This window comes from Bufo gargarizans, chromosome 6, assembly GCF_014858855.1.
Source record: "Bufo gargarizans isolate SCDJY-AF-19 chromosome 6, ASM1485885v1, whole genome shotgun sequence".
Lineage (NCBI taxonomy): Eukaryota > Metazoa > Chordata > Amphibia > Anura > Bufonidae > Bufo > Bufo gargarizans.
The window spans coordinates 343,113,677-343,128,023 of NC_058085.1; the positions used below are offsets into that span (position 1 = coordinate 343,113,677).

At 46.4% G+C, this 14,347-nt stretch overlaps 1 protein-coding gene across 1 annotated transcript in view; it reads left to right on the forward strand.

Moving 5' to 3' along the window:
• ADAM12 (ADAM metallopeptidase domain 12) overlaps positions 1–14,347 on the forward strand; it is a 676,627-nt gene that overhangs the window by 137,275 nt on the left and 525,005 nt on the right. The window contains exon 4 of the mRNA XM_044298620.1: positions 6,617–6,690. Coding sequence (XP_044154555.1) covers positions 6,617–6,690 — 74 coding nt within the window. The remainder of the gene's footprint in view (positions 1–6,616; positions 6,691–14,347) is intronic.

Here is a 14,347-nt window from a genome sequence, read left to right on the forward strand (position 1 = left end):
TGGAACAGTACGTGTGCACACCCCTCCACGTACTGACTGATGGTTCGGCCCCATTCAACTTCTGGGTCTCTAAATTGTCCACGTGGCCAGAGCTAGCCTTTTATGCCTTGGAGGTGCTGGCCTGCCCGGCAGCCAGCGTTTTGTCTGAACGTGTATTCAGCACGGCAGGGGGCGTCATTACAGACAAACGCAGCCGCCTGTCTACAGCCAATGTGGACAAGCTGACGTTCATAAAAATGAACCAGGCATGGATCCCACAGGACCTGTCCGTCCCTTGTCCAGATTAGACATTAACTACCTCCCCATAACCATATATTATTGGACTCCAGGGCACTTCCTCATTCAATCCTATTTTTATTTTCATTTTACCATTATATTGCGATGCTACCCAAAGTTGAATGAACCTCTCCTCTGCCTGTGTGCTAGGCCTAAATATATGCCAATGGACTGTTGCAGTGGTGGGTGACGTGAAGCCTCATTCTCTGCTATGACATGCAGACTGATTCTCTGCTGACATGAAGCCAGATTGTCTGTTACGGGACCTCTCTCCTCTGCCTGTGTGCTAGGCCTAAATATATGCCAATGGACTGTTGCAGTGGTGGCTGACGTGAAGCCTCATTCTCTGCTATGACATGCAGACTAATTCTCTGCTGACATGAAGCCAGATTGTCTGTTACGGGACCTCTCTCCTCTGCCTGGGTGCTGGGCCTAAATTTATGACAATGGACTGTTGCAGTGGTGGCTGACGTGAAGCCTCATTCTCTGCTATGACATGCAGACTGATTCTCTGCTGACATGAATCCAGATCCTCTTTTACGGGACCTCTCTCCTCTGCCTGGGTGCTGGGCCTAAATTTATGACAATGGACTGTTGCAGTGGTGGCTGACGTGAAGCCTCATTCTCTGCTATGACATGCAGACTGATTCTCTGCTGACATGAAGCCAGATCCTCTGTTACGGGACCTCTCTCCTCTGCCTGGGTGCTGGGCCTAAATTTATGACAATGGACTGTTGCAGTGGTGGCTGACGTGAAGCCTGATTCTCTGCTATGACATGCAGACTGATTCTCTGCTGTCATGAAGCCAGATTGTCTGTTACGGGACCTCTCTGCTCTGCCTGTGTGCTAGGCCTAAATATATGCCAATGGACTGTTGCAGTGGTGGGTGACGTGAAGCCTGATTCTCTGCTATGATATGAAGACTGATTCTCTGCTGACATGAAGCCAGATTGTCTGTTACGGGACCTTTCTCCTCTGCCTGGGTTCTGGGCCTAAATTTATGAAAATTGACTCTTACAGTGGTGGGTGACGTGAAGCCTGATTCTCTGCTATGATATGAAGACTGATTCTCTGCTGACATGAAGCCAGATTGTCTGTTACGGGACCTTTCTCCTCTGCCTGGGTTCTGGGCCTAAATTTATGAAAATTGACTCTTACAGTGGTGGGTGACGTGAAGCCTGATTCTCTGCTATGATATGAAGACTGATTCTCTGCTGACATGAAGCCAGATTGTCTGTTACGGGACCTTTCTCCTCTGCCTGGGTTCTGGGCCTAAATTTATGAAAATTGACTCTTACAGTGGTGGGTGACGTGAAGCCTGATTCTCTGCTATGATATGAAGACTGATTCTCTGCTGACATGAAGCCAGATTGTCTGTTACGGGACCTTTCTCCTCTGCCTGGGTTCTGGGCCTAAATTTATGAAAATTGACTCTTACAGTGGTGGGTGACGTGAAGCCTGAATATCTGCTATGATATGAAGACTGATTCTCTGCTGACATGAAGCCAGATTCTCTGTTACGGGACCTCTCTCCTCTGCCTGGGTGCTGGGCCTAAATTTATGACAATGGACTGTTGCAGTGGTGGCTGACGTGAAGCCTGATTCTCTGCTATGACATGCAGACTGATTCTCTGCTGACATGAAGCCAGATCCTCTGTTACGGGACCTCTCTCCTCTGCCTGTGTGTGTGCTGGGCATAAATATATGCCAATGGACTGTTGCAGTGGTGGCTGACGTGAAGCCTCATTCTCTGCTATGACATGCAGACTGATTCTCTGCTGACATGAAGCCAGATTCTCTGTTACGGGACCTCTCTCCTCTGCCTGTGTGTGTGCTGGGCCTAAATATATGCCAATGGACTGTTGCAGTGGTGGCTGACGTGAAGCCTCATTCTCTGCTATGACATGCAGACTAATTCTCTGCTGACATGAAGCCAGATTGTCTGTTACGGGACCTCTCTCCTCTGCCTGTGTGTGTGCTGGGCCTAAATATATGCCAATGGACTGTTGCAGTGGTGGCTGACGTGAAGCCTCATTCTCTGCTATGACATGCAGACTAATTCTCTGCTGACATGAAGACAGATTCTCTGTTACGGGACCTCCCTCCTCTGCCTGGGTGCTGGGCCTAAATATATGCCAATGGACTGTTGCAGTGGTGGCTGACGTGAAGCCTCATTCTCTGCTATGACATGCAGACTGATTCTCTGCTGACATGAAGCCAGATTGTCTGTTACGGGACCTCTCTCCTCTGCCTGGGTGCTGGGCCTAAATTTATGACAATGGACTGTTGCAGTGGTGGCTGACGTGAAGCCTCATTCTCTGCTATGACATGCAGACTGATTCTCTGCTGACATGAAGCCAGATCCTCTTTTACGGGACCTCTCTCCTCTGCCTGGGTGCTGGGCCTAAATTTATGACAATGGACTGTTGCAGTGGTGGCTGACGTGAAGCCTCATTCTCTGCTATGACATGCAGACTGATTCTCTGCTGACATGAAGCCAGATCCTCTGTTACGGGACCTCTCTCCTCTGCCTGGGTGCTGGGCCTAAATTTATGACAATGGACTGTTGCAGTGGTGGCTGACGTGAAGCCTGATTCTCTGCTATGACATGCAGACTGATTCTCTGCTGTCATGAAGCCAGATTGTCTGTTACGGGACCTCTCTGCTCTGCCTGTGTGCTAGGCCTAAATATATGCCAATGGACTGTTGCAGTGGTGGGTGACGTGAAGCCTGATTCTCTGCTATGATATGAAGACTGATTCTCTGCTGACATGAAGCCAGATTGTCTGTTACGGGACCTTTCTCCTCTGCCTGGGTTCTGGGCCTAAATTTATGAAAATTGACTCTTACAGTGGTGGGTGACGTGAAGCCTGATTCTCTGCTATGATATGAAGACTGATTCTCTGCTGACATGAAGCCAGATTGTCTGTTACGGGACCTTTCTCCTCTGCCTGGGTTCTGGGCCTAAATTTATGAAAATTGACTCTTACAGTGGTGGGTGACGTGAAGCCTGATTCTCTGCTATGATATGAAGACTGATTCTCTGCTGACATGAAGCCAGATTGTCTGTTACGGGACCTTTCTCCTCTGCCTGGGTTCTGGGCCTAAATTTATGAAAATTGACTCTTACAGTGGTGGGTGACGTGAAGCCTGATTCTCTGCTATGATATGAAGACTGATTCTCTGCTGACATGAAGCCAGATTGTCTGTTACGGGACCTTTCTCCTCTGCCTGGGTTCTGGGCCTAAATTTATGAAAATTGACTCTTACAGTGGTGGGTGACGTGAAGCCTGAATATCTGCTATGATATGAAGACTGATTCTCTGCTGACATGAAGCCAGATTCTCTGTTACGGGACCTCTCTCCTCTGCCTGGGTGCTGGGCCTAAATTTATGACAATGGACTGTTGCAGTGGTGGCTGACGTGAAGCCTGATTCTCTGCTATGACATGCAGACTGATTCTCTGCTGACATGAAGCCAGATCCTCTGTTACGGGACCTCTCTCCTCTGCCTGTGTGTGTGCTGGGCATAAATATATGCCAATGGACTGTTGCAGTGGTGGCTGACGTGAAGCCTCATTCTCTGCTATGACATGCAGACTGATTCTCTGCTGACATGAAGCCAGATTCTCTGTTACGGGACCTCTCTCCTCTGCCTGTGTGTGTGCTGGGCCTAAATATATGCCAATGGACTGTTGCAGTGGTGGCTGACGTGAAGCCTCATTCTCTGCTATGACATGCAGACTAATTCTCTGCTGACATGAAGCCAGATTGTCTGTTACGGGACCTCTCTCCTCTGCCTGTGTGTGTGCTGGGCCTAAATATATGCCAATGGACTGTTGCAGTGGTGGCTGACGTGAAGCCTCATTCTCTGCTATGACATGCAGACTAATTCTCTGCTGACATGAAGACAGATTCTCTGTTACGGGACCTCCCTCCTCTGCCTGGGTGCTGGGCCTAAATATATGCCAATGGACTGTTGCAGTGGTGGCTGACGTGAAGCCTCATTCTCTGCTATGACATGCAGACTGATTCTCTGCTGACATGAAGCCAGATTCTCTGTTACGGGACCTCTCTCCTCTGCCTGTGTGTGTGCTGGGCCTAAATATATGCCAATGGACTGTTGCAGTGGTGGCTGACGTGAAGCCTCATTCTCTGCTATGACATGCAGACTAATTCTCTGCTGACATGAAGACAGATTCTCTGTTACGGGACCTCTCTCCTCTGCCTGTGTGTGTGCTGGGCCTAAATATATGCCAATGGACTGTTGCAGTGGTGGCTGACGTGAAGCCTCATTCTCTGCTATGACATGCAGACTGATTCTCTGCTGACATGAAGCCAGATTCTCTGTTACGGGACCTCTCTCCTCTGCCTGTGTGTGTGCTGGGCCTAAATATATGCCAATGGACTGTTGCAGTGGTGGCTGACGTGAAGCCTCATTCTCTGCTATGACATGCAGACTGATTCTCTGCTGACATGAAGCCAGATTCTCTGTTACGGGACCTCTCTCCTCTGCCTGTGTGTGTGCTGGGCCTAAATATATGCCAATGGACTGTTGCAGTGGTGGCTGACGTGAAGCCTCATTCTCTGCTATGACATGCAGACTAATTCTCTGCTGACATGAAGACAGATTCTCTGTTACGGGACCTCCCTCCTCTGCCTGGGTGCTGGGCCTAAATATATGCCAATGGACTGTTGCAGTGGTGGCTGACGTGAAGCCTCATTCTCTGCTATGACATGCAGACTAATTCTCTGCTGACATGAAGACAGATTCTCTGTTACGGGACCTCTCTCCTCTGCCTGGGTGCCGGGGCCTAAATATCTGAGAATGGACTGTTCCAGTGGTGGGTGACGGGAAGCCAGATTCTCTGCTATGGAACCTCTCTCCAATTGATTTTGGTTAATTTTTATTTATTTAATTTTTATTTTAATTCATTTCCCTATCCACATTTGTTTGCAGGGGATTTACCTACATGTTGCTGCCTTTTGCAGCCCTCTAGCTCTTTCCTGGGCTGTTTTACAGCCTTTTTAGTGCCGAAAAGTTCGGGTCCCCATTGACTTCAATGGGGTTCGGGTTCGGGACGAAGTTCGGATCGGGTTCGGATCCCGAACCCGAACATTTCCGGGATGTTCGGCCGAACTTCTCGAACCCGAACATCCAGGTGTTCGCTCAACTCTACTTTCAGGCCTTTGTCTGCTTAGGATTCATCTTTGCGCTGTAGGATGCCATAAAATTCTTAAAGTGTTTTTTGCTCTGCTGGATTTTTTCCAACAAGTGGCAGTAAACTAATAGGAAGCAGCTCGTCAGCGTACCCAGCCAATAATGACAAGGAATGATAGCAGGAATTTCCTATGGGCTTATTAAGCCTTGCCAGGAAATAACACTTCTATTCTGCTTTGTGCTGAATTACTGCGAACAGACGAGGAGACTGGATGATGGTTGCTGCTTCCATGACATGGCAGGAGGAAGTGCAATGCCCAAATGACAAGCAAAACCAGGAGGAATGGGGGTTTGTGTGCAGTGTGCGGAAATAGGGGTATAGCCATGATTTTTTTCTTTTTTTTTCTTTTATCAAAAATCATGGCAAAATTTTTTAGGCTGGTGTAACAGATGTTTTAAAGTGTTTCTGTCACCAGAATTAACCCTATTAAACTGGTTACTGCACAATTTTAACTTTGATCATATGCAAATTGGCCTCTAGGAGCGGGGGGCGTTGCTCCTGCTCCTAGAGGCTCGGTTCTCCCACCTCAAGTCACGCCCTGCCTCCCTTAATTGACAGGGCCAGGCAGCGTTCGTCTCCTCCTGCCGTCCCGGTGTTCTGGGACTGCGCAGGCGCGAGATTTATCCAGCGCACTGAGCCGGCAGTAGAAGACGAACGCTAGCCCTGTCAATCAAGGACAGCAGGGCGTGACTTGATGTGGGAGAACAGAACCTCTAGGAGCAGGAGCAACGCCCCCCCCCCCCCCCTCCTAGAGGCCAATTTGCATATGATCAAAGTTAAAATTGTGCAGTAACCGGGGCATCCATAAGTATAAAAATAGTACAGTTAGGGTCTGCTGACATTGCACATCGCTAATGTCAGCCAGTTTAATAGGGTTCATTCTGGTGACAGAAACCCTTTAAGGAATCTAGCATTTTTTATATATTTTATTTTTTTCTGCTGCATTTTTTAGGCAAAAACTCTAGCTCCAGTGTTGAATGGAAATCTATGGGAATTATTAAATGTATTTTTTGTGAGAATTTTTTGCTTTACATTAATGGAAATGTTTATAATATTTTTATGCAAATACACATTGAAAACACCAAGTATGATCTTAATTACCATTTTGTCTTCTTCAAGGGTCCTGCATCAGCACTGAAATTCCTGCTAAGATCTAAAGAGGGAGAACTGCTGCTGAATGTGGAAAGAAATGAGTAAGTACAATTAATTGCTTTTATCATTTACTCTTCCGGTGGTGATGTTGAGGGTGATGTCACACTTCTTGTGATGATGTTGGGAGTAATATCACTCTTCAGATGGTGATGTTGGGGGTGATGTCAGTCACAGACCTAAGGGGTCATATACTATTTTGAAATACGCTTACATTTCAGATGCCGCTATCTGCGACTTCACTCCGCTCACACCAGGTCTAAAATTGTAGGCGAGGAAGGGCCGGTAGGCCCGTCTTATTCATCCTTTTCTACGCCTGGTTTAGGCGTAGTAAATGGTTTAAATGTAAGACAGCAAGGAAGCAGTCTTACATTTAGAACTAGCAATGGATGCGCCGAAGTTATAGAGAGGCCGGCGCCTCTTCATAACTTCGGCAGATCCATCGCCAGCGCAGGGCCTTATTAAGACCGGCGTCTAATGGCGGTCTTAATAAATGTGCCCCCTACTGCCAACAGACACCAGAACTATAATCACTAGACTCTGGAGAATTGAGAAGAAACCCCACCAGTGAAGACAAGGTACCGCTCTCACAGATGCATTTGCATTTCAGTATTGCATTTACATTGTATGGTGCCAGGATATATATCCTACTAGAAGTTTCTAACTATAGGTGCCTTGAGCAGCTGGATATACCTGGATTATATAGGGAAAAGGTGTAGGCGCCAGTATACTAAGATATAAATTCTTTTTTTTTTTAATTAAGCTGGTGCGATGATCAACTGATCACCATGGATCTGACTTCTGAAAACCAGGTGAAGATGTCTAATGTATCTCACCATACTAAATGCAGTGGTACACTGAGGTGGTGGATTGAGTCCTCCAGTGCAGGGGCTCATAGATGGGGATCTTGAGCAGGTGGGCCCCCTCTATGATGCTCCATATGTCCTGAAAAGGGATATAGAAAGACAACCATAGAGATTGTCCACCTCACTGATATAAGGAACCCATCAATTGTCACCAGAGTCTATTTCTTGTAGGATGAGGCAACCTTATTGAAGAAATGTCCTGTATGTGCACCGATAACTTTAGGATGCAAATCACAATTGACATGCCTACATTCTCTGTAGATGGAAGGTGGTCCTCAGAATCATTTCTCCTAGTGATCCCAAGGTGGCCATACACCTTGGACTGAAGAAGGCTGATGGTTGAATAACCATTGAAGGAATGATCATCTGGTGAATGATCAGACACAGCCATACTCATTTTAGTCTATGTTGCCTATTACAGTCGACCATACTGTACATGTTTGATGGCACATCGGGATAAGGAAGAATGATCTCTCTGGGATCTTTCCTTCATAGAATGATCTTTCATCAAGAAACAATTTTCCTTTCCACAAAAGATCTTTTTTCTGACTATTGGACAAAAAGTTCAAATACGGCAGGCTTTTATTTTTCAGATGACATCATCAGTTGGCTAAAATGGTTGTTTGTTGGTAAATTTCACCCAAGGAAGGACCGTTTTGGCTTAAATTGTTCTTTTTGGTCAATTTTCTTTATTTATTTAGTTTACTTATATGGACTAACTTTAGACTAAAGTTAGCCAAACACACATTAGATACATTTTGTCTGAACCAAACAATTTTGGCCAGATAGCTTAAAAACTCTTATGAATATGGGGCCTCCTGACTCTTCCTGACCATAGATGTCAAGGGAGAGAAGGCTAGGACATGTTGGATTTCATCATGGCCCCTCCTTTTGTTTTCTGGTTGATAATCCACTGCGATAACAACACGTACCCTCGGCCAATGCATTAAGCTCAAGGAGTATTGTCTGGGCCGGATACAATTGTAGCAAACTCATACTGTATTGTAGGTGTTTCCTGCCACTCTTCAGTGTTTCTATTCACTGACCGCTAACTCTGAGATATGGAAACAGTTAATGAATAGAAACATATATTGTAAAAAATGGATACATTTCCATCTACAATGATTAAGTCACAATGAAACTGAGATTTTGTTTTGCCATGAAGACAATAATTGCTCTCGAAAATGCATTGAAAAGGAAATATCACAGGGAAACCTAAAAACATAAAAGCAATAATTAAATAACAAATTGGTTAATATTTTATTCTTAAGACTGCTTAGAAAAAAAACCACTCCTTGTAGAAAGAAAACCTTTGAGCAGTTGTAAATAATACATTCACAATATGTTAATGGAGCGACGCTCCTAAATGTTTTATCAGCTCGCTGCCGATAGATGAACAGTTCTAATTATTCCATCTTATATTTGTTCAGCCCAGAAATAGGTGTCACAGTTTTATGATTAGTCATTACTCTCCTGTCATCTCTAAAGCATGGAAGAAATGGGAAGATAAATGGTTTTATGGGCTTTTTATAAAGTTCCTAATGAATTACACCGTTCAAGGAGAGATTCTGTACATTTGGCCGCCATCGAATTATCATTCATAATAGTATTGGATATTGCCCAGTGGGTTCATGAATAATATAATTGTCTGTCAATATGTCTGCCCTTTAGGGTCCCTTATCTGCATGGACGACTTAGAAGAAAAAGTGTTAAGTGTTCCAGATGAAATCAAGTACTCTTCTGGTTATCATAATCATTCACCAAGGGTCTCATGTTTTTTTTTTAAAGCATGGTGTTGGTAAATGTCACAAGGTCTGAGCTGTGATAGGGAGAGAGCTGCAGCAGAAAGGACACATCCCCTGAGCTGTGATAGGGAGAGAGCTGCAGCAGAAAGGACATATCCCCTGAGCTGTGATAGGGAGAGAGCTGCAGCAGCAAGGACACATCCCCTGAGCTGTGATAGGGAGAGAGCTGCAGCAGAAAGGACACTTCCCCTGAGCTGTGATAGGGAGAGAGCTGCAGCAGAAAGGACATGGCTCTGAGCTGTGGTAAAAAGAGAGCTGCAGCAGAAAGGACACATCCCCTGAGCTGTGATAGGGAGAGAGCTGCAGCAGAAAGGACATGGCTCTGAGCTGTGATAGGGAGAGAGCTGCAGCAGAAAGGACACATCCCCTGAGCTGTGATAGGGAGAGAGCTGCAGCAGCAAGGACACATCCCCTGAGCTGTGATAGGGAGAGATCTGCAGCAGAAAGGACACATCCCCTGAGCTGTGATAGGGAGAGAGCTGCAGCAGAAAGAACATGGCTCTGAGCTGTGGTAAAAAGAGAGCTGCAGCAGAAAGGACACATCCCCTGAGCTGTGATAGGGAGAGAGCTGCAGCAGAAAGGACATGGCTCTGAGCTGTGATAGGGAGAGAGCTGCAGCAGAAAGGACACATCCCCTGAGCTGTGATAGGGAGAGAGCTGCAGCAGCAAGGACACATCCCCTGAGCTGTGATAGGGAGAGAGCTGCAGCAGAAAGGACACATCCCCTGAGCTGTGATAGGGAGAGAGCTGCAGCAGAAAGGACATGGCTCTGAGCTGTGGTAAAATGAGAGCTGCAGCAGAAAGGACACATCCCCTGAGCTGTGATAGGGAGAGAGCTGCAGCAGAAAGGACATGGCTCTGAGCTGTGATGGGGAGAGAGCTGCAGCAGAAAGGACATGGCTCTGAGCTGTGATAGGGAGAGAGTTGAAGCTGAAAGAATACACCGCCAAAAGAAATGTGTCACCGTTCCCCCAGCCGTGGCTGCCTCCATGCGGTAGCGGCGTATGGTTGCCAGGGGAAGCAGAGCTGCTGAGCATCCTGTTCTGACGTCGGAGCCCCGGGCCAATGAGGTGGCCCACCGGGGCTCCAGAGTGTCAGGACGCACTGCCGGCAGACACATCTGGTGTGCATGTTGCTGTGAGCTGCTCTCTCCTCAGCATTATAGGCCAGAGCCTGCATGTGCAGGTGCCAGTGAATTTATTGTCCTCTGGCTCCCCCTGCTGTTCCCTTGTGGTAGTGAAGACACCTTTGGCTTTGGATTTCTGGATTAGTATTGTCACTACGTTTCTTGGTGTTCCTGGCGATTTGGTATTGTATTGATCTCCTGGTTCTGACCTTTCGGCGTGTTGGGTTTTCTCGTATGCCCCTGGCGTTTTTTGTACTTCATTGTCCGACTGGCATTTGACCCTTTACCGTACGACTACTCTTTGTGTTTGTCTGTTTGTTTTTCCCTGTTTCTGTGTCACCCTCACACATATAACACATTTTTTTTGCATTAATCCTGGGATAACCTCTGTAACAGAATCAGCAATATGCAACACAGCACCCTCCATGTGTGTGGCTGTGCCAGGTACTGCGGCTAAACCCCATTCAAGTAAGGCTACTTTCACATCTCCGGCACGTCTGATCCGACAAGCTATTTCGGCTGTTGCCTGGCCTGTGGAGGAAATAGGCCGGATTACTCACAGATCCTATTATAGTCAATGGGGATATGGCGGTGAACTGTAGAATCTGGCAATGTCAGATCTGGTGGAGTCCCATCATGTTCTATGGGAAAAGTAGGTATGAACAGAGCATCTTGTAATATATGTTTGAAACTATTTTGCTCTTGTGGAATGAAGAAAAGAAATCTATTGCTGCCTGGAAACCATCAAGAAGCAGGCTAGCTGGTGCTGGTGACGGAGCCCATCATGGTATACGTAATAACCTCCTTCAGATGAATATATCGATACATAGTAACAGCATTGGATGATGAGTCCATGAATAGGGCAGCACACATATGTACTCAACTGTATTACAGTGCAATGTAGGAATCCTTTAAGGGGTTCTGCAGCTTTTGGCGGAGGTGCAACACCTGGGACCCCCCACCGATCAGCTGTTTGAGAAGGCAGAGGCGCTGGCAGTAGCAGTCCTCTCGTTGTTTCCCGCAGGCCCAGTGACGTCACGACTAGTATTACTGGCCTGGCCGCGGCTAAGTCCCGTTCACTTCAATGTGGCTTAGCCATGCCGAGACCGGTGATACTAGTCGTGAAACAAGAAGACTGCGATACTGCCAGCGCCGCTGCCTTCTCCAACAGCTGACCGCCGGTGGGGGTCCTGTGGGTCACACCCCCTTCAATCAGATGCTGATGATCTATCCAGGGGATAGATCATCAGTGAGAAAAAGCTGCAAAATCCCTTTAAAGGGTTTGCCCAGCCTTTTTTTTATATTTGCCCCCCAGCCGGCCATACCTAAGAAGAAATCTATACTTACCCAATCCCTGCCAGTCCAGTCAGGCTCCCTTGCTGTCTACCCTTGTCTTTCTGTCTCTGTCTGTCATTTCCGCATGCATGGACGGGGTTACATATGCCACTGCAGCCAATGACTCGTGTTCCCAAGCTGTACGTCACTGCTGGGTCACATGCCACTTGGGGACATGTCCTCTCTGAGCCAAGTCATTTGAGTGGAAGTTGAGAGACCAGCAGGAAGTTTAGAAGGGTTAGGAATGTATTTAAAGAAACCGGACAAGGATATAGCTTCCATTTCTGCTTCTAAGAACTGTATCATAAGTCGAGACACGTCATTCGGAAAACGCATCAAACAACAGCTTGCGGACAATTTCCAGGTAGCAACAGGACATCTATTTTCCGCTATTTAAAGTGCACAAAAGAAATACAAGAACAAATTTGCCATGTAACTTAGATTTGCTCCCTGTAGACCTGGTGTGAATCATGGGTGGAGGTTTCCTCGCCTGGGCAGTGTTTTATATTCTGCTTCACCGTGGATGTTCTTGGCCAATGTTGATCTTCATAAGAACCAAAACAATTACAAAGACTCTAGTCAAAAGCCAGGAATCGTCCAGTGGAGAAATGACAGCTGTTTAGCATTAAGCCTTACATCAGCCTCCTCTGATGAAAACTGTATTTACTTTCTGTGTCGCCTCAGGCCCCAGTGAATAAATGTGCTTTAAATTAATAACTCTTCCTTAAATGCTGAGTACAGGCTACCACTTTTTATGGTTAAAAAAATAATAATACATTTTTGGAAACAGGCAGGTCTGGTTGAGGGTGCGTATAGTATTGTTAAAGGGAACCCGTCACCATGAAAATGCAGGGCAGCAGAGTGCTAACACAGCTAGGCATAGATGGAAGGCTGTCAGTCACTGATAAGACCGCCCACTGGACTCCTAAACACGAGAGCAGAGAGTTTAAAGGGGACCTGTCACATTGACCGTGGTGTCCGAGCTGCAGGGAGCAGGTTATAGAGCAGGAGGAGCTGAGCAGATTGATATACAGTTTTAAGGGAAAAGATTCAGTAAAACCTATTTTTCATTCACTTATATCCCTGCTCATTCTGGTCTTTGACGTCCAGGAGGCGGTCCTATCAGTGATTGACAGCTATCTGTGTATACATAATCCTAGAGGGAAGGCTGTCAATCACTGATAGGACCGCCTTCTTGACTTCAAAGTTCAGAATGAGCAGGAATTTAAATGCATAAATTACATGTTTTGCTGAGTCTTATCCAAATAAATTATACATCAATCTGCTCCGCACCTTCTGCTCTATAACATGCTGCCTGCCGGTTAACGTGAAAGTTCCCCTTTAAACTCTTCTCTTATGTTTAGGAGTCCAGTGGGTGGTCTTATTAGTGACTAACAGCCTTCCATTTATGCCTAGTCGTGTAGAGTTAGCATCAATCACTAAGGTGCACAGGTTGATCAATCACTAAGGTGTTGCCTCGTACCTATCTTAAGAACGAAGCCTGCAAAATAAGGAACAGACTATGAATGCGCGGCAGCTCTTCATTCGTTCCTATGGGAGCGCCAAAACTAGCCGAGCGCTGGCTTGGCTATTTCCAAAAGCCCCATAGAAGTGAATCAATCGGCGGGCATGCTTGCTTGGTGCGCTTCCTACTCATTTCAATGGCACTGCCGAAAATAGTCGAGCGCGTTATGGAGGACCCAGTGAGTCAGGGTGGAGAATACTTAAAAGTGTTTTCCAGTTTATCAACAGTGATGAATTATCCTCAGGATAAGTACCGTATTTTCCGCTTTATAAGATGCACCTGATGATAAGACGCACTTAGGTTTTTGAGGAGGAAAATAAGAAGAAATTATTTTGAACAAAAAGGTGTGCTTTTGGTGGGTTTTGAACTAATGGTGTTCTGTGGATGACACTATTATGGGGGATCTGTGGATGACGCACTGTTATGGGGGCATCTGTGGATGACTCACTGTTATGGGGGATCTGTGGATTACAGTGTTATGGGGGATTTGTGAATGACACACTGATATGGGGGGAGCTGTGGATGACACTGTTATGGGGGATCTGTGGATGATACTGTTATGGGGGATCGGTGGATGACACTGTTATGGGGGATCTGTGGATGACACTGTTATGGGGGATCTGTGGATGACGCACTGTTATGGGGGATCTGTGGATGACACTGGTATGGGGGATCTGTGGATGACACTGTTATGGGGGATCTGTGGATGACACTGTTATGGGGGATCTGTGGATGACACTGTTATGGGGATCTGTGGATGATACTGTTATGGGGGATCTGTGGATGATACTGTTATGGGGGATCTGTGGATGATACACCGCTATGGGGATATCTATAGATGACACATATATAGCATCTTATGCTGGTCCCCTCTGTGTATTCTCATCTCCCTGTATGTATAGTGACCCCATTACACGAGGCCCCACTCACAGCAGTCTTTATATGGTATGTAATGTATAAAGTCTATTCATGCTTCAAGCAGTTGCTCTGGTTTGCTAAACTAGCGTAATCGTCTGTAGTAGTACTCACTATCAAAGCGGCGGG